At 40.8% G+C, this 19437-nt stretch overlaps 1 protein-coding gene across 1 annotated transcript in view; it reads right to left on the bottom strand.

Annotated features, from left to right (window-relative positions):
• Positions 1–698: 698 nt before the first annotated feature.
• Positions 699–19437, bottom strand: part of LOC138968036 (paired mesoderm homeobox protein 2A-like) — a 39027-nt gene continuing 20288 nt past the window's right edge. Inside the window, exons 2-5 of the mRNA XM_070340598.1 lie at positions 14718–14783; positions 2571–2767; positions 1355–1661; positions 699–901 (exon numbers count right to left, since the gene is read on the bottom strand). Coding sequence (XP_070196699.1) covers positions 699–901; positions 1355–1661; positions 2571–2767; positions 14718–14783 — 773 coding nt within the window. The remainder of the gene's footprint in view (positions 902–1354; positions 1662–2570; positions 2768–14717; positions 14784–19437) is intronic.

Genomic DNA, 19437 nt, shown 5'->3' with positions numbered 1-19437 from the left:
CGACTACTAACGACAGAGCCCGTTGGTCTAAAACAGACAACTGGCTCTGAGCGCAAGAAACAGGTATTCCTAAACTGCGCAACATCTGCAAACGGCAGAGACGAATGGTCCTAAAACGGAATACCGGCACTGTGTTTACGTCAGAAACAGGTGTTCCTAAACCAGCAAACTTCTGCAGACGACAGAAACTGATCGCCTCAAATCAAAATATTAGCACTTAATGCCAGAAACAGATCTTACTATAGCAGCATATCATCAGCAAACTGCAGAGATTTATTTCTGAACCAGCACAGAATCAGGAACGTGTTAATAAACCAGTATACCGTCATGGACGTGGTCCTAAAACAGCATACCCCCAGGGACGTGTTCCCAAAACAGCATACCACCAGGGACGTGTTCCTAAAACAGCACACCTCCAGGGACGTGTTCCTAAAACAGCATACCATCATGGAAGTGTTCCTAAAACAGCATACCATCAGGGACGTGTTCCTAAAACAGCATACCATCATGGACGTGGTCCTAAACAGTATACCATCAGGGACGTGTTCCTAAAACAGCATACCACCAGTGACGTGTTCCTAAAACAGCATACCATCCTGAACGTGTTCCTAAAACAGCATACCATCTAGGACGTGTTCCTAAAACAGCATACCACCAGGGACGTGGTCCTTAACCAGCATACCATCCTGGACGTGTTCCTAAAACAGCATACCGGCGGTGAGTGCGGAAGACTTGTCAAGTTGGGCGGCCTGAGAGTTGTAATCGTTGGGGTTGAGCACAGCGGAGTAGGGTCCGTGCAGGGAAGGGGGCATACCCCCCGGCCCCCCGTGGCCCCCCGGGATCCCCTTGTTGACCGGCTGACTGTTGGGCACCCATTTGTTGGCGTCATTGTTCAGAGGTCCTGGCAAGAACAAACGTAAACACAGGATTAGACATGTGTTTCCACTTTGATTAAATGACAGACATTGTAAACAAACAAACAAACAAACAAACAAACAAACAAACAAGCACACACAAACAAACACACAAACAAACAAACAAACACACAAACAAACAAGCGAATAAACAACAAAATATACACACATGCAAACAAAAAAGCAAGAAAACAGAAATAACAAAACAAATAATTATAACATATTGGTTAAATACGTTTAGTTGCAACTGCCCCTCCCCCCTCTCTCTTTCTCTCTCACTCTCTCTCACCTCCCCCCCCCCCACACACACACACACCTATGCAATAGGTCTTAGTTTTAATAATCTCAATTTTTAACAACTAGGCTCACAGCAAAATATAGCCGCCATCTAATTCTTACCATTTGTACCATCATCATCGCTATCTTTATCATCAACTCACCATGATGATCCTCTGATACTTTGGGCTTTTCCTTGTTGGTGTTGATACTGTTGTTGTTGTTATTGTTGCCGTTGTTGTTGTTGTTGATGCCGTGGCCGGCGTTGTTGGAAGCGTTGTTGTTGTTGTTGCTGTTGCTGCTGCTGTTGTTGTTACTGGTGGAGTTGTTATTGGCCGTGGAGTTGTTGGAGGAGGAACTGTTGGAGGTGTTTTCCTGTTTGGTATTGGTGGCAGTCTGCGAGGCCGTGGCCTGTTGCTGCTTCATGCGTTCCATCTTGCGGAACTTGGCGCGGCGGTTCTGGAACCACACCTGAAGACAGAGACAATCAGTCAATACAATGCTGATGTTGTTGTGTTGATTATAATTTTTTTCCATTTTATTTCATGTTATGTTATCTGAGTATTGTATTGTATTTTATTTTATTTTATTATATCTTATTGTATTCTATTTTATTCTATTTTGTTTTATTTTCATTTTATTTTATTACTTTAATTATTTTATAATTGATTTGATTTTTACTTTTAATTACAATTCAGTTTATTTCAGTTTATCTTATTTTAGTACAAACCTAAAAACAAGATAAACTGCTAACGTTCAAAAAATCAGAATAAAGAAAAACAAGAATTGTAGGTTATTAGAACGTTTAATTATTGACAAAACAAAACGTGTTTACCAATTTGGTTAGTTTAACGTTTTGTTTTGTCAATAATTAAACGTTCCAATAACCTACAATTCTAGTTTTTTTTTAATTCTTCATTGTAAATTTGTATCTCACCAGTTTTAGTCATTTTCATTTTTGTGTGTGTCTGTATAATGATCGTGTGTTTGCTTCTTTATTTGCTGTTTCATTTTCTTTGTTTGATTTGTTTTGTTTTTGTTTGTTTTGTTTTGTTCCTCTTTATTTAAAAAAAAGAAGAAAAAAGAACAAGCATTTGTACACGGTTGAACATGGCCGTTTTACTGAAATGCTAAAATACATTATTTTCACTTAAACGTAACTACTATTTCAACGCATACACACAGAAAACCAACATTTGGTTTGTGTTGGCTCTCTGTGTAATGGTAATGTTTGAAAAGTTTTTGATTGCATTGTGTGACTGCGGAATACTACGATCGTGAGTGTGTATAATTACTTAAAACGTGATCCCGAGCATGTCTGCTTGTTGTAGTTCAAATAATGAAATAGCCGTTTAAACCAAGATCAAAATGTGCCTATACCTGCACTCTGGCCTCAGTGAGGTCAGTCTTCATGGCGATCTCTTCCCGCGTGTAGATGTCGGGGTAGTGAGTCTCGGCGAACGCCTTCTCCAGCTCCTTCAGCTGGGCGCTGGTGAAGGTCGTCCTGATGCGTCTCTGCTTGCGCTTCTCTGGGCTGACCGAGCTGTCGTGGTGCTGGTACATCTTGTACGGCAAGCCTGTCGTGACAAAAGTGAAAATTTAGCACTGCGCTGCTTTGAAGCTAGCTAGTGCCAGCTACTGAGAAGTTTTCGTAGATTTAAATCAAATGGATCATTTGGCTATGGTCTAGTTTCTCCCCCCCCCTCCCGCCCCTTCAAACACAGCAACGATAACAACGTAGTGGAAAAAAGAAATGAAAACGATTGTAAAATGTAAACTGGAACACATGGACAGAAGCAACACTTCGCACAGTCACTTCCAAGAAACAAACAAACAAACAAACAAACAAACAAACAAACAAACAAATAAAAGACAGGACAGACTCCCTCATATAGAAGTGAAAGTAAACACCATTCACTACAAGTGCATTATAAAACTTTAAACATTCACTGAAGCCACATTATACAACTTTAAACATTCAAGCCACATTATACAACTTTAAACATTCAAGCCACATTATACAACTTTAAACATTCAAGCCACATTATACAACTTTAAACATTCAAGCCACATTATACAACTTTAAACATTCAAGCCACATTATACAAGCAGCTGAAAAAGGGAAACGGCTGAGAGAGAAAAAAATAAACGAATAGAATCAGGGTCTTTGTCAGGTTGTCGCAAAATCCGCTTTGGCAGTTTGTTACGAAAACTATTGAAAGTGCCCAGCCGTGATGTGGACCCAAAACAAGCTCATAGCTTATAGCAGGGGTCCTCAACAACATCCTTGACACTGATTCTCTAGTGGTGATACTGATACAATGTAAGGATAAGGATAAGGATAAGGATAAGATTTTATATAGTCCATGAGGGTAACCTCACAGAAATTCGGGCTGCTTTCTCCCTGGGGAAAGCGAGCTGCCATACAGTATACGGCGCTACCCATTTTTTTTTCCTGCATGCGTGTATTCATGTTTCCAAGCCCTGAGACTTAATGCCGTGTGAGATGGAATTTTTTTTTACACTTTATTCCAAGTCACACGGGTATTTGGTGGACATTTTTATCTATGCCTATACAATTTTGCCAGGAAAGACCCTTTTGTCAATCGTGGGATCTTTAACGTGCACACCCCAATGTAGTGTACACGAAGGGACCTCGGTTTTTCGTCTCATCCGAAAGATTAGCACTTGAACCCACCACCTAGGTTAGGAAAGGGGGGAGAAAATTGCGGCCTGACCCAGGCCTGAACACGCAACCTCTCGCTTCCGAGCGCAAATGCGTTACCACTCGGCCACCCAGTCCATATTCAGTCCATATGTGCATAGACCTCATGATTATAAGGATGCAAAGCAAGGGCAACTTCATCGAACTGTTCTGAAAAATTCAAATATTTGTTGTGCAACGGCCGGTAGGGATGTATCAAAGGCAGTCGTCCTTTTTAGAAACAGTCCAAAGTGAAGGCTTAACAATTAAAAACATTTGTTTATGTCAGTGGCGAGCTTCAAGAAATGTCAAACAGTTCAAAGGGGGTTTCGTAGCTGACCAATACATAAAATCAGAGAAGATTTATGGTCTATTTTCGGTTGTCCAGTCTCTTTTTGCCAGCCACCATTGAACCCGTTGTCTGATTCTTTCCCATTATATCCTTTCTTCTTTGTTTCTTGTTTTTTCCTGAATGTTTCTTTTTTTTTTTAAATGATAACTGACTTATCTTTAATGAAAATTGTGATATGTCTGTTCAGTGGTTTTAAAATATATGTATGCTTCATACGTGAGAGAGACCACCCATGTGATTAAAAAACACACCATCTCTTCACACGTGTGTATATCATGTAAATGAGGTCAGGTCAAACTAGTTTGGCAGGGAACTAATTTTCCGCTGCTCTTGATGAGAAAGTCACCGAGACAAATTTCATTCTCGAAACACTTTTGCATTTGCTGTATCCTCTAGAAGAATTTTGACAACTTCCACGTGACGCTAGGATTTCTATTGTGGCGTCTTTCTGCTTTTGAGGTCAGATTTCACGAGGTTTTGGAAGACGCTGTGGAAAGTTTGAAGCAGCAGGTACACAACTACATAATGTAGGATAAACAAAACACTACGTAGTTTGCTGTGTGCTAACAGGATTACACTCGTTACTTTTTCAAATATTGAAAAGCTCTCTTTTGATCGCATGTCAATATTATTATTTTTGTGTAAACCTTGTGTCACAGAAAAACATGTAGTATTCTGTTTATTTTACATTCTGTATAATTGCGTTCCTTCTGTATTTAACAAACAGCTTTGAATATCACCCCATGCATGCTTAAAAATGAATGATTGTCATGTGCAGAAAACCACTTCATCCTCTAGACCGTGTCAGTTTATTTCTCCAACTCTCATCCCAAATTCCTGCTGTCTATAGCAGCACGCAGCGGCACACGACCTACAGACAGGCACTACTTGGCGGAAGCGGAGCGTTGTCACCGTGGGTGAAAAAGTCCAGATACAGCCCCGCGCAATGATCTAATTTAGCCAAGCCCAGAAATCGTTACTTGTTTCCAAATAAAGAGAAGCAGACCTTGTGAAGAGAATTTATTTGATAAAAGCTGGATAAATAAATAAGCGAGATTGCCGACCATGTCGGGACCAGGGGGTCGGAGGGGGGCAGGCCAGGAGGGAGAACAGCCGGCCCTCGGGGGGAGGGCCAACCGACGCTCTAGCGCAGGGAGGGGAGGCGGATGATGGATGAGCAACGCCCCAAGAACGACAACCGTTGCCCGGCCTTCGCCGAAGCTGGTCGGGCGAGAAATGTAATAAGAGCAAATAAAAACGTCTACAGATTTTACGCTATTGATCGGTCGGGTGGTCTGTTTAGTTGCTGGCCCCGAGGAACGAAGCAGGGAGAGAGAGAGAGAGAGAGAGAGAGAGAGAGAGAGAGAGAGAGAGAGAGAGAGAGAGAGAGAGAGAGAGAGAGAGAGAGAGAGAGACAGAGAGAGAGAGACAGAGAGAGAGAGAGAGAGAGAGAGAGAGAGAGAGAGAGAGAGTGAGACAATTCTGGAGAAGCAGCATACCAGAAGCACGCGAAGAACTTTGAGAAATCCGAACAGTTTGACTGATTGAGTAACACTGAACTTGTTTTTGTTAAAGTTAGGTTATTATTATTATTATTATTATTATTATTATTATTATTATTATTATTATTATTATTATTATTATTATTATTATTATTATTATTATTATTATTATTTAAGTTATTGAGACATCCCAGTGCACTAAGGGATTTATAGAGCAAATCGAGAAAATTCATTATTGAACGAAGCGCATAGCGCTGAGTTCAATAATTATTTTCGAGATTTGCTCTATAAATCCCTTAGTGCACTGGGATTGTTTCAATAACGATATTGTCGGTACCGCCAGAGAAAAAAAGAAGATACAACACGCACATTTTGCTACGCGCATTTGAATAGGCATAACTGTGTGGTCAGGTCGTATAGAAGATCTACTTTTGTGTGGGCTGTCTCGTGTGTTGTGCTTTCATCACACGCAAACTCTTGTTTTAATTTCTGTTGGTAAATTCCAGTGTAGCGTTAAGCTAAACAGTGATGATCTTTCTCTCATTTGAACTCGGAGAAAGGACTGTGCTTTCAGTTATTTGCGGTTCGAAACCTTCATCGAGCTTCGACAGATTGACTGTGCAGAGTTGTGCCCCTTGCCAAGGTCGACGGAAAGCCCATTTTCAAAATAAACGTGGCATGTTTTTCGTGTGGTATCTTCCCTCATCGGGGAGTCTGGTACTAAATATGAACGGTAAGAATGCTCTGAACCCTACACGTATTATATCCCCATCGTTTTATCGTTCACATTTGCCTAACATGTTAATTTGCTGAGCGGGATTTATGTCGTCTGCTAGGCTATTGCACTGAGTCTCATTTCAAAAACAAAAATTGCTCGTCCCGTTGCACTGAGTCTGCACACATAAAGCAGGCTGGTAATAAGTCTTATATGTGGTAAGAACGTTCTAAACCCTACACGTTTTCGATTCCGATTGTTCTTGCCTTAAAATAAACGGAAAGCATTCATTTACTGAACAGATGCAGTCGTATTTCAGTGTAGTCTGCTACGTGCTGATCTAGCTGCGACGTTATCGGAATAACACTTGTGTTTTCTGTTAGCTGCTGGGAATTGTATACTAACTCATCATTTGGTAATGTGGATAATAAGGTACATGCCACCAACATGGCATAATTATGAGAGGAATCTTCGCAAGTCGAAACTGAAAAATTAGACACAGCGGGTTCTATTTTTAGATCAGTGCAACTGTGGGCGGCACAGGCGCATGCAATCTGTCAGAAAAAAACCACTTCTGCTTTAATTGAAAAGCAGGACATTTATGGTCATAATCATTGGTATTGTGGAGAATATATAAGCTACATGTCATTAATTAATTCTGAGGATGAGAGTACAGTCTCGCTTTGGCAAAGGGTGTAAGAATACGCTCTGTGGAAAAGTTAGCGCACTCCAGGAGTGCGCTAACAGATTTAAGCGCATCGCCATTAGCCAATCAACTGGTTCACATCAGTCATGTGACACCAGTACTTACTGACAATTATTATTATTATTATTATTATTATTATTATTATTATTATTATTATTATTATTATTATTATTATTATTCAAGCAACAGTTCATCCCAGTTTTGTGTGTGTTTTAAAGCATACATGTTCTAAACGTTTTCATAATTAAGCAAAATATTGAAAAGAAAATGTGGTTTAATGTGGAAAATGTACAGTTTAAGTACTATACTCCAGTTGAGGGTCAATGTAAAGGGGTCGCTTGGTGCGAATATTGGCACAACCGAATGATAGTTGTCCGCAATCAATCTCTCAGAGTAATAGTGAATTTAATTCAGCTTTTATCATAGTGATATGCGAAGAATGTTTCTTCATAATTTGCAAGCGTCAATCTTGTCAACCACACCCCTTTTCTCTTCTTTCATCACTTTCAATCCCACGTTCTCCAATAACTAATAAACAAACAAACAAACAAACAAACAAACACATTATTTCTGGTTCCCTTGTATATTCAAACTGATCTATTCAGTTATTCCTTGATTGATTTCTTAATCAATTGTTACCCGTTAATATATACAGCTAACGTAACAGACACACTTTTAAAAACAACATTTACAAAAAAGAAAACAGGGGGGGGGGGGGGGGGGAGACAGAAAGAAAACAGGAAAAGGAATTTAGAAAGAAAATCAGAGAAGAATAAAGTAAAAAGAAAAGAGCAGAGAAACAGACAGACAAACAGACAGACAAACAGACAGACAAACAGACAGACAGACAAACAGACAGAGACATCTATACGCCGCTAATCAAGGGCGGATCCAGGGGGGGGGGGGGGGGGTTCCGGGGTTTCCGGAAACCCCCCTCTGGCCTAAAAAATAAAAAAATAAAAAAATAAAGAGTTGTTGGGTACTTTATTGGCTCAGGTTCAACCAAATCGGTCAATTGTCCTTGCTTTGGTCCAAATTATCTTCTTAAATTTACTTTTTGGAAGGTGTATTAGGGGAAGTTTCTTGGCTTAGATTGCACCAGATGCTCCGTTCTCCTTGATTTTTATCAACAATTTTTCTTCTTTGTTTTTTTTTGTGTTTTTTTTTTGGGGGGGGGGGGAGGGGAAGAGAAAGAAAATAAGGTCCATACATTTCGGCTAAGACGAACACTATGTGTGGACGTGTGAAAGTGAAAGTGCAAAGGGGGTGGATGGGGAAGGGGCGGTTCAAAGGGGAGATGCGGAGGAAGGACTTGGTGCAAACATTAACAGCAATTATTGAAAGCATTTTGCTTGGGCAGTAAACTGTTAGTTGTTTTCGGGATCACGCACAAATGCAGTATGCTGTATTTCCTACATTTTTCATTGCAATACTTGCTTTATATACTGAGTTCTGTTATTAACACTTTTATGACAAAAGCTTGCCAGAACAGTAATATAAATGGAATTTTTTTTAAAATAAACATACTATTTAATACATGACTATATAAGTACACAAATACATATATGCGGACAAATTGATTAAATAAATACGAATAGGGAGGTAATGTAGTGCACAGTGTATTATTTTGTACAACAGAAAACATTGCCAATGTATCAGAAAGTTGTTGCTGTCACCGTAAACAGAAAGCTCGGCAAACCGGAGACACATTAAAAAGTGGACATGAAATGGATTGACAATCGCACAAATGTACGAATTTCGGACTTTTGACAGCTTTTTCTGTCGAGTATACGTACACACGACAAGTTATTTAAACACACGAAATCACCGTGTAGACTTTCAGTTAATTTATAAACAAAGTCCCTCTTGACGAAGATGTTTAACCTTCACCGGATCACGCTTTGGACAACACAGTCCGGATGATGTGGGTCGTGTACGACCCATACTTTCTAAAGAAGGATTCAACGTAAAAAGTATGGGTCGTACACGACCCACGCCATCCGAATAGGGATTAACACAGTAAAATGCCTACTTTAATTCCATATGGGTCGTCCACGACCCACAACATCCGGACTGTGTAGTTAAAATGACAAGAAGCGCTCTCTCCTTTGAAGTAAGCGGCTTGATTAGACTGTATACACTGCGAATTACAACTTAGCTCTCGTTTTGAAGAAAATATGGAAAAAAATAGGTTTGAACAATGAGGGGAGTCTTAACATGTGGCTACATTTACGGAGGTTATGAAGACAAAGTGTAATAAAACATGGGTCTCAAGAGGTCTTACATTTTTGGGGGACGATGGGGGGGTGGGGGGAGGAGGGTAGAGTCTCAAATAGGAGGTTCCACCGTACTCACAGCCGCTTCTATATCTGCTGGCCGTGAAAAGTAGGATATGCGCCGAAATGGCTGCGATCTGCTGGCCGATGTGAATGCGTGATGTATTGTGTAAAAAAATTCCATCTCACACGGCATAAATAAATCCCTGCGCCTTGAATATGTGCGCGATATAAATTGCATAAAAAAATTTTTTTTTAAATCCCTGCGCTTAGAACTGTACCCACGGAATACGCGCGATATAAGCCTCATATTGATTGATTGATTGATTCTATATCTGCTGACAGATTTTCGCGGGAGACATTTTAGTCGCACGATTTCGCATGGAATATGTCTAAAATCCCTCAGGGAACCATCTGCCAATATAAGAGAATACTTTGCCATGGATGGCTCCAAAGGGCACTATTTACTAGTATAATAATTAATAATTTAGACCCTTTAGAACACATTTTCCGGCAATTTTGACCTCAAGGGAAATTCTCAGTACCGCTTTTGAGTCGCACCTACAATGGTCTACTCGAAAGAAATATGACAATTGATTAAATCAAAATGAATAGTTGAACAGTCCGATCATCATTTGTCATATTGTTTTCCAGTGCTCAGCTCGGGGTAGCAAAAGATGTGCAGACGAAACGCGTTAGAGTTTATAAAATTGAATCCGGATTCTAGCAAATGCCAACAAATTCAGCTGCTGTCAGGCGGAGAAAAAGTTATTAGGAGGAAACGCATGCAGGTGAAAATAGTTCACCGAGCGAGAATTGCCGCCTGTATTAGACTAGTTATATACGAGGTACCGTTTCACTTGGAATAACTGTGCTTTCCAAACACTACTTTTACATGTACAAATAAATTACATGTAAAGAATAGAGATGCTGAATGTGCCATTGCTTCGGAGAGTGTTGGCGGTAACAAAAATTAATATTCAACGTAATCAACACATTTCTTGTGTTCAATCTGTAATCTTTAGTGAATATTTCTGTTTTGCTTGCCTAAAATTTGGTTTCGGAAAAATCTTTTCCAACAAGTATATATATATACAGATTTAAAAAGCAGCCGCGTTTCCAAGTAAGATTTTTAAACATCCGGTGCTTTTGGTCATCTTTTCGCCAGAAGTAACAACAATAATCGGCCAACATATTGTCTAAATAGTACTTCCTATCCAAAATATGACATGATTTTACATCAGATATGCATGTGCTTCTTCACATGATATGAGATCAAGATTTTTTTTTCGGACAAGATTTGAAATTACATGTGCTTTTTATAACCATTTTAAAAATCATTTAATTTTTTCATCTTAATAATGCATTAGTCAATGAGGCGTTAAAAAAACCAAAAACCAACCAACCACTTTCACATAATAATCATCCACATAAACTATGGATTATTAAATATTTGTACTAATGGTCAGGAAGGGACCTATTATTCTTAAGGGGGATTCCAAGTATCGTAGACGGTCATAATTATACGGTTGACAAATAGCATGTTTTACAGTTTGCAAGGGAATATACTGACGGGAGCGATGTGTTAAACCAGTCAAAAAGAATAGAGTGCATGTTGACCTACGAGACAGTCATGCAACCAACAGCATTTCAGAGCAGGCAAGTAAGTACAGATTATGGTCCCAACAGCCCCACCAGAGCTGGGAGAACCCCCCCCCCCCCCCCTCCGTCTCTCTCTCTCTCTCTCTCTCTCTCTCTCTCTCTCTCTCTCTCTCTCTCTCTCTCTCTCTCTCTCTCTCTCTCTCTCTCTCTCTCTGCTGCCATCTACACGTCCTGAGGCCGACCCGGGACTGGTATCGATTTTGCCGTAAACGGAACAGCGCGTTGCCCTGGCCAGAAGCGCCCAGCGCGGGTTATCTGCGCACCAAGGCTCTCTGGGATGGCGCTAATCTGGTTAGAAAAGACACGGACTCGCAGACTGTGACGCAAATTAGGTCCCACATATTGATATTAGTTTTATATTCCGCTAATCAGATCTGGGGGCCCAGTGGTTTTCAATGGAAAACAGGAGTAATTGTCCCGAGACGCGGCACCGCCGGCCACTCTTCCGAGATTGAAGGAGGAAAATTAAACGGTCACTCCTTCTCTGTGCCGAGGACTGCAGGACGGGAAGAAACAAAGAACCGGCCGTGTTTGATTCAATCAGAGTGGAGTAAGATGGCAGACACGGTGGCACCTAATCTATCACTCCGATCCTGCCTGTATATTTTCTTTTAATACAATCAAGCTGTTTGCCGCGAAGGTTAGTCGAATTAGACCGGGCAGGCACACCGCCTGGTTTAGCCACGTAAGGCTTCTTCTTCTGCAATGGCAGATCTCCTGGATTTCCCTGAATGAACCGATTTTTTTGTGTTTTTTTTTGGGGGGGGTATTCTTTCCTTAGGCGGGGCTTGCAAAAAGATTGGTTGTCGTGCTTGCTTTTCCTTTAAAAGAAAAATGTTTGGACTGATCAAGGAGGTTCTTGGTGGTGGTACTGTGTTCGTAATTCTCTCTCATCGTTCGTCTGACTGTCTGTCTAAGCAGCCGCTTCTGCCTCTATGGTTTAAATGTAAACAAGGGTTGTCTTCTCGAAGTGTAGAAAGCCTGAACTTTCTCCGGAGTTTTTGTCCAAATAAGGGTTGCTTCTATGACTTGTGTGTAAACAAGGGCTGTCTTTTGGATTTCTAGAAACCCGAATCTTACTCTGAGCGAATACAAAAACAGTCATTCAGACACGGTGTGTTTGCACTATTGAAGCCAGTCCTTAGAATCACTTATTTCTGTCGGAAGGCTCAAACCATAGCCTTGCAGGAACGACAACTTGGGCCTCTTGCGCGAGCAATCCACCAAGCTGCATGGATATAGTTATCAAATCCCTAATAACGACAGATATGCAAAGCAAGAGACTGTTTTTGAGTACATCTGTTGCATAAAGATTGCAGAGAAAACCTTATGCACCAACAACAGTGAACATTCAAAAGACCTGAAGTTCAGAGCATGCATGTCCCATTATAAAGCAATATCCACTAGCAAGCACATTCTGTCTCCATCATATCCCTCAGTCATGATCACTCCCAGGGCCCATTTTGAGTTCTCAGAGACAAGGCGCTGTCGTCCTTCTATCTCTGATAAGGCAAAACAAAAAAATTGGTCTGTTTACGGTAACATAGGCCCAAAAAATAGGGTCGGTAGGTCGGGATTTATTTATTTATTTTTTTTCCCAAAAAACCATATTTTTACGTTATTTTGATTTTTTTTCCCCAAATGCCAAAAAAAAGTCTAGGGTCGCGCGAAAAAAATAGGGTCGGTCGGGTTACCGAGAACAGACTATTTTTTTTTTTGGCCTAAGGCGCAGTTAGGAAAACATTTGTGAAGTCATATCGACTGATAAAACGAGTATAACAAAAAGAAACAATACAAACAAGTCCCGTGAAGCAATATCAAAACATTGAGTCAATCTGTCGGCCTGAAATTAACCAATCAACATCGGAAGATTTAAAACTAAACTGGCCTCGCTATGATTGAGACCGAGAAAGAATACTATTAAACCTTCCTAATCGTTCAATAATTTTATCAACGGCAACGCGTTTCTGTGTTGATGCCATGTTGTCAAATGAGACGATGTACTTATATATCCCCCCCCCCCCCCCCACCCCACCCCACCCCTATCTGTCTGTATGTCTGTCTGTCTGTCTGTCTGTTCGTCTGTTTGTTTCTCTCCTTATCTCTCTTTTGGTTGAAATACAATAGAGCAAGATATTGATTTTAAATATGCTCATTATGTACTTTACCAGTAAATTGTGGAATAAAACACTGTTTAAACCAAGAGACTGAAGATTTGTTTAGCTGAATTATTTTCGGCGATTGAGATTGGTGTCAGTTATGAAATTGTTTTGAGCTCTCAGCATTTTTAGGTACTCTGATTACCATAGAATGATTGTCCGACGTAATTTTGTCATCGTCACCTTCTTCCTATCAACTAAGTGGTCATTTTCAAAATGATTTATTAATATTTAACATCATTGTGAAAACTTTTGACGCCGCTGTTGTTTCAGAATCGTTGTTTAAGCACCAGTGCCGCTATTAGAAAATACTCATCTTCAACACTTGTTGTACTTATTGTAGGTTGCACTGTTTAGACGCTTGCTGGTTAATAGGGGATTGAATGGCCTTTCCAGGCATGCAACTGGTTCAACATAAAACGGCCTCATCACAAAGATTTGTACTCAAACGCATCAGTCTGCTTAGTTTTTTTTTATGACAGGTATAGTATAGACTTACTGTTTAATTTTCTTACTCATTTTTGTGTTTTCACAAGGAATGAGGTCTCCGTGCAAGGACAAAACGGACTTTCTATGAATCACCGAGAAAAGTACAAAAACTTGTCATTTTTACGCAAATTTATTTTGAGCCTATAAGGATATTTACCCAGCAAACAAAATATGTTCATAAATATGAAGCAACTGCTCTGTTTTACAAGGTGTGACATTATTGCATTATAAGATTTTGCACTGGCATGCTTTGCGCTGATTTCATAGGACTTTAAAAACCACCCACCGGCCGGTCAGAATTGGTGGATGAACGCTCTACCGATTGGGCCAACCCGGCAAACAGTTTTCCAGGGTGAAACTAAAAATGTTAACTTCAAATATTACACGTGAGTTCTCGAGCATGTGTCGACTCGTCGGTTTCCGGGTTCGTATTTGCGTACTGTACGTTCTGTCGATCTCACTGACAGACATTGTTCGAGGTTAGTTCAGTTGATAACTGACTATATGCTCCCGTTCACTTCGTATCAGTTTGGAAAGCAGTCTCAAGTAGCATGCATTTCAAGTGTGACCAACATTATGTCAGTTTTAGTCCGGCTTCGAAATGCATTGACCAATCGCCAAAAGCCGCTGACGCCATTGCATGAAAGGGTTCCCCTACCCAGAATTCCAAACAGTTTTGGAGTTTTTGAAGATTCAGTTTTGGACGACGACGCTCTATGGTCCGTGTATTATATAAAGGGAAGCAAGCGGTTAAAAACGGACGTCGACAGAGCCAATGAAGAGGGATGGGAACGTTTAGATCATATACCTGTGGTTAAGGGCAATTACAAAGACAAACAACTGAAGAATGGACAACACAACGGGCAACGACAATGCTACTGCCTCAGAGCGGTGAGAGGGCGATGGCAAGGGAAGGGAAAAGAAGACAGTAAACATGAATCGCACGTGCATTTTGTACTCACCGAGCAAGTGCAGCCCCGAGGAAGAGTGGGACGGATTGTAGCCCTGTCGGTAACGGCTGTCATTTTCTGCAACACACACCAAGCACATCTTTTTCAAATACATGTTTATAACATTATAAGATGTTTGGTGGGTTGTTGACAGACCAACTTTTTTGTTGGTCCAAGGGGACCATATCGTCTTTTGTTTCATCTTTATCGACCAAGGCCGAAGGCCGCGGTTGATAAATATGAGACAAAAGGCGATATGCTCCCCGAGGACCAACAACAAAATGCTGGTCTGACAACAAGCCACCAAACATCGTTTTGTCATCATTTTGGTTGTGCAACAAAATGCACAATAACCCACAGGGAGACGAATTTTTAGAATCCAACTCCGGGCCACAAAGCATCGTCACAGTAGCACGAGATAACACGTCAAACTTGTATGTGACGTCAAACGTAGCTTGTTGACGCTTTTCTTCCAGTCTGAAAATGTACAGAGCTGCGATCATACCTGTGAATTCAGTAAGTGTTGAGCATATTTCTTTTCTTTTAAGTGTTTATGACTTTTCGTTGTGGATTTTGCGATTACAGAGATAAGTTGCAAATTGACCATGAGTCGCCGCGGTAATTATCAACATTGATTGGGTCTTTGAGAGTGAATGCTTACAATCGTTGTCATCGGAAACACAAATCCAAAGCCACGATGGTTCCACACATCAAACAATCAGCCTGATTGGCTTTTACTTTGACAATCCACGTTTCACATGAAAGCTCAAACCCATTCACCACCTCCAGTTATTGCATGGGGAACATGAGATTTATTTACCAGGTGTTTGTGAATGAAAACTCGTGAAAATGATGACAATATTAATGATTTCTCATCACACACACACACACACACACACACACACCGACACACACACACAAACGAAACATTGAGAGTCTGTTACAGACGCTTCCCCAGTACCCGCCGCATGATGCAATTTCCGGATAAAAAATGTCAATTTTTCAGAAAGAAAGATGTGTGTTTTATTTTGCCTCTTTCCTCTGTTTCCGCGTTTTTGGTACGACCCACCCCCACCTGTTGCATTACTGCATTTGTGTAGCGAAGCAACCTGTACTTATTCAATCTAATTCAATTGAAGTATCGTCTTTTTTCACTGTAATAATTTATTCATCTTTTTGTATTTGCTGCAGGTTGTGAATTGTTCAAGAATTAATCAGAAAATGTTCTTGCACCTCTGGCTTTGATTTTGCAAGGGCTTCTCTTAAGCGCCCCTCATTATTCAACAATAAATGAATTCACCCCAATAATAATTAATCAATCATAGATAAATGAATAGATAAAATAAAAAGTAAATAAATAAATGAATATATTTTGCAAAAGGATAAAGCTTTGTCTTTTCTGTATACCGTCTATGCACATGAAATGTGACTACTTTGACTCACCGCTTATAATCAATTTATGACCACAATTACTTTAAGATACCGTCTTTGGCGCGTACACAATCCTGCTCGCCGCCACAGGTCTGTCCAGGCTTTGACATGCAATCAGAGCAACCTTCCACTTGGACACATTCCAACAATCAACAGCCTGGTTGCATTATGTAGAAAGCCTAATATTATTTGATTGATTGATTGATTGATTGATTGATTGATTGATTTCTTTTTTTTTTCCCTTTTTTTCTGAATAAAAATAACATAAAAATAGATAATCCAGTCTCCATGATGTCACAGCCGTGTTTTTTTCGGCGTCAAACTGTATTCCTACAATAGTGTTCATGCTAATGTCGATTGATTTCTTGTTTAAAGCTGTTATCGCCAGCTGTTATTGTTTAAAGTAGTAGTGTTCCCAGCATAATCTGCTCCTTGAATTACATTCCCTCTTTTGTGAGCGATGGGAGCCCGGTAGCTCAGTTGGTATAGCACTGGACTTGTGATCGGAAGGTCGCAGGTTCGAATTCGGGCCGGGACGGACACAGATCGACTGTACGGGCAGACCCAGAGACGGAAGCCATGTCCCACCCCCGTGTCACCACAGTGGCACGTAAAAGACCTCGGTCATTCTGCCATAAGTGCAGAAGGCTGGTACCACCTAAACACGCATACACTTGTGTATCTCGTCAAAAGCCGTGAGGGCGTAAAACTCGAATCATACGAGTAACCCATATCTTGTCCTCAAGAGGCGAAATATTTAGCCTGTAGGACATAAAGCATTCTCTCTGTCCTTTTTACATTTAGTCAAGTTTTGACTAAATGTTTTAACATAGAGGGGGGAATCGAGACGAGGGTCGTGGTGTATGTGTGTGTGTGTGTGACTATTAGGGTTTAACGTCCTCTTAGACCAACTGGTCTATATTGGGACAGGTATTGGTAATACGCTGAAGATATGGTGTGATACTTTGATTCGAACAAGCCCGCTGTGGCTGTCTTCTTCGACACACCAGCATTGGGTTTGTCTCGTCAAAGTATCGAAAATACGATCATGATAATCAGAGACGAGAGATGATGCATGCGTGTCTTCGTGTTTTCCAAGCCCTGAGACTTTCGCTGTGAACGTGGGATCTTTTTCGTGCGCATGTGTGCACACGGGGGTGTTCGGACACCGAAGAGAGTCTGCACAAAGTTGACTCCGAGAAATAAATCTCTCGCCGAACGTGGGGATCGAACCCACGCTGATTGCGATCAACTGGCTACAAAGCCAGCGCGCTACCAACTGAGCTACGTCCCCGCCCCTGTGTGTGTGTGTGTGTGTGTGTGTAGAGCGATTCAGACTAAACTGCTGGACGGAATGATATCCCCGGACATGTTTTTCTTTTTTTCGATAAATGTCTTTGATGACGTCATATCCGGCTTTTTGTAAAAGTTGAGGCGGCACTGTCACACCCTCATCAGTTTTTCAATCAAATTGATTGAAATTTTGGCCAAGCAATCTTCGACGAAGGCCGGACTTCTGTATTGCATTTCAGTTTGATGGCTTAAAATTTAATTAATGACTTTGGTCATTAAAAATCTGAAAATTGTAAAAAAAATATTTTTTTATAAAACGATCCAAATTTACGTTTATCTTATTCTTCATCATTTTCTGATTCCAAAAACATATAAATATGTTATATTCGGATTAAAAACAAGCTCTGAAAATTAAAAATATAAAAATTATTATCAAAATAAAATTTCCGAAATCGATTTCACCTTATTCCTTGTGGGTTCCCGATTCCAAAAACATATAGATGTGATATGTTTGGATTAAAAACACGCTTAGAAAGTTAAAAAGAATAGAGATAAAGAAAAGCGTGCTATCCTTCTCAGCGCAACTACTACCCCGCTCTTCTTGTCAATTTCACTGCCTGTGCATCGAGCGGTGGACTGACGATGCTACGAGTATACGCTCTTGCTGTAAAAATGCAGTGAGTTCAGCTTCATTCTGTTAGTTCGACAGCTTGACTAAATGTTGTAATTTCGCCTTACGCGACTTGTTTTTTTGTGTGAGCGATCATGATCACTGTCACAGAACTTCTCATGCAGGTCTTTATACAGGATAAGACTGAGCGTCCCTCCACTTTGACCCATGTTAACAATCAACAGTCTGGCTGGGTCCCGTACAGGATAATGTTATTACACCCCCGGTATAGGGGTGTGTATAGGTTTCGCTCGATGTGTTTGTTTGTTTGTTTGTTTGTTTGTGTTCGCATATAGATCTCAAGAATGAACGGACCGATCGTCACCAAACTTGGTGAACAGGTTCTATACATTCCTGAGACGGTCCTCACAAAAATTGGGACCAGTCAAACACACGGCTAGAGAGCTATTGGTGGATTAAAATTATACAAGGACTTATAGAGGGACATCTGAATGGTCAAAGGGAAATAACCATTCTCACTCAGTCACTGCCACCAACTGAGAAGGTTATTTCCCTTTGACGGGGGTGTTTTTTCCTACCTCGGAGGAATTTCTTGTTATTGTTGTTGTTGTTGTTGTTGTTCTTGTTCTTGTTGTTGTTGTTGTTCTTGTTGTTGTTGTTGTTCTTGTTGTTCTTGTTCTTGTTGTTATTGTTGTTGTTGTTGTTTTAAGTGGCAATTAGGTCAATCAGCTAAATAGATTTAGGTAGGGCCGGGGGGAGGGGCGGATCTGACTTTAAAGAATACAATAGTTTTAAATGTGTCTTTCCCTGTTTAGACTTTCTTGCCTGCTTAGAGCCATATCGGATGTTAGATTTTAGCACAAACAGAACAAATTGCCTTAAGAAAATGCACGTGAAACATTAAACTAATGTTTCAAGTCGTTAATTTTGCGTTAGTGTAACCATGCAGCCATGACTGAACAAAGTGTCTGAAATATGAATGCATGCTTGCTGATGGTTTGCATTTGGTGAAAAAGTGCTGTTTCCAATCACACACACACACGCGCGCACACACACACACACACACACACACACACACACACACGCGCGCGCGCGCGCACACACACACACACAAACACACATACACACACACACACACACACACACACACACATACACACATACACACACGCGCGCGCACGCGCGCGCGCGCACACACACCACCACCACCAACAACAACAGCATCATCAAGCGCGATCACCATGTCACAGCAACAAAAAACAGGACAGCGCTCGCCCATCAAGGGAGGCAAGTCGCGAGGCCACAAGGGAGGTAACCAATCTACCCCCTGTCGCGCATGGGGCGGAAATGGGCGGTTGTCCATGTGGCCACCGTTCT

This window comes from Littorina saxatilis, linkage group LG6, assembly GCF_037325665.1.
Source record: "Littorina saxatilis isolate snail1 linkage group LG6, US_GU_Lsax_2.0, whole genome shotgun sequence".
Lineage (NCBI taxonomy): Eukaryota > Metazoa > Mollusca > Gastropoda > Littorinimorpha > Littorinidae > Littorina > Littorina saxatilis.
The sequence above is the reverse complement of the archived record's forward strand: the minus strand, read 5'-3'. Positions and strand labels throughout refer to the sequence as shown.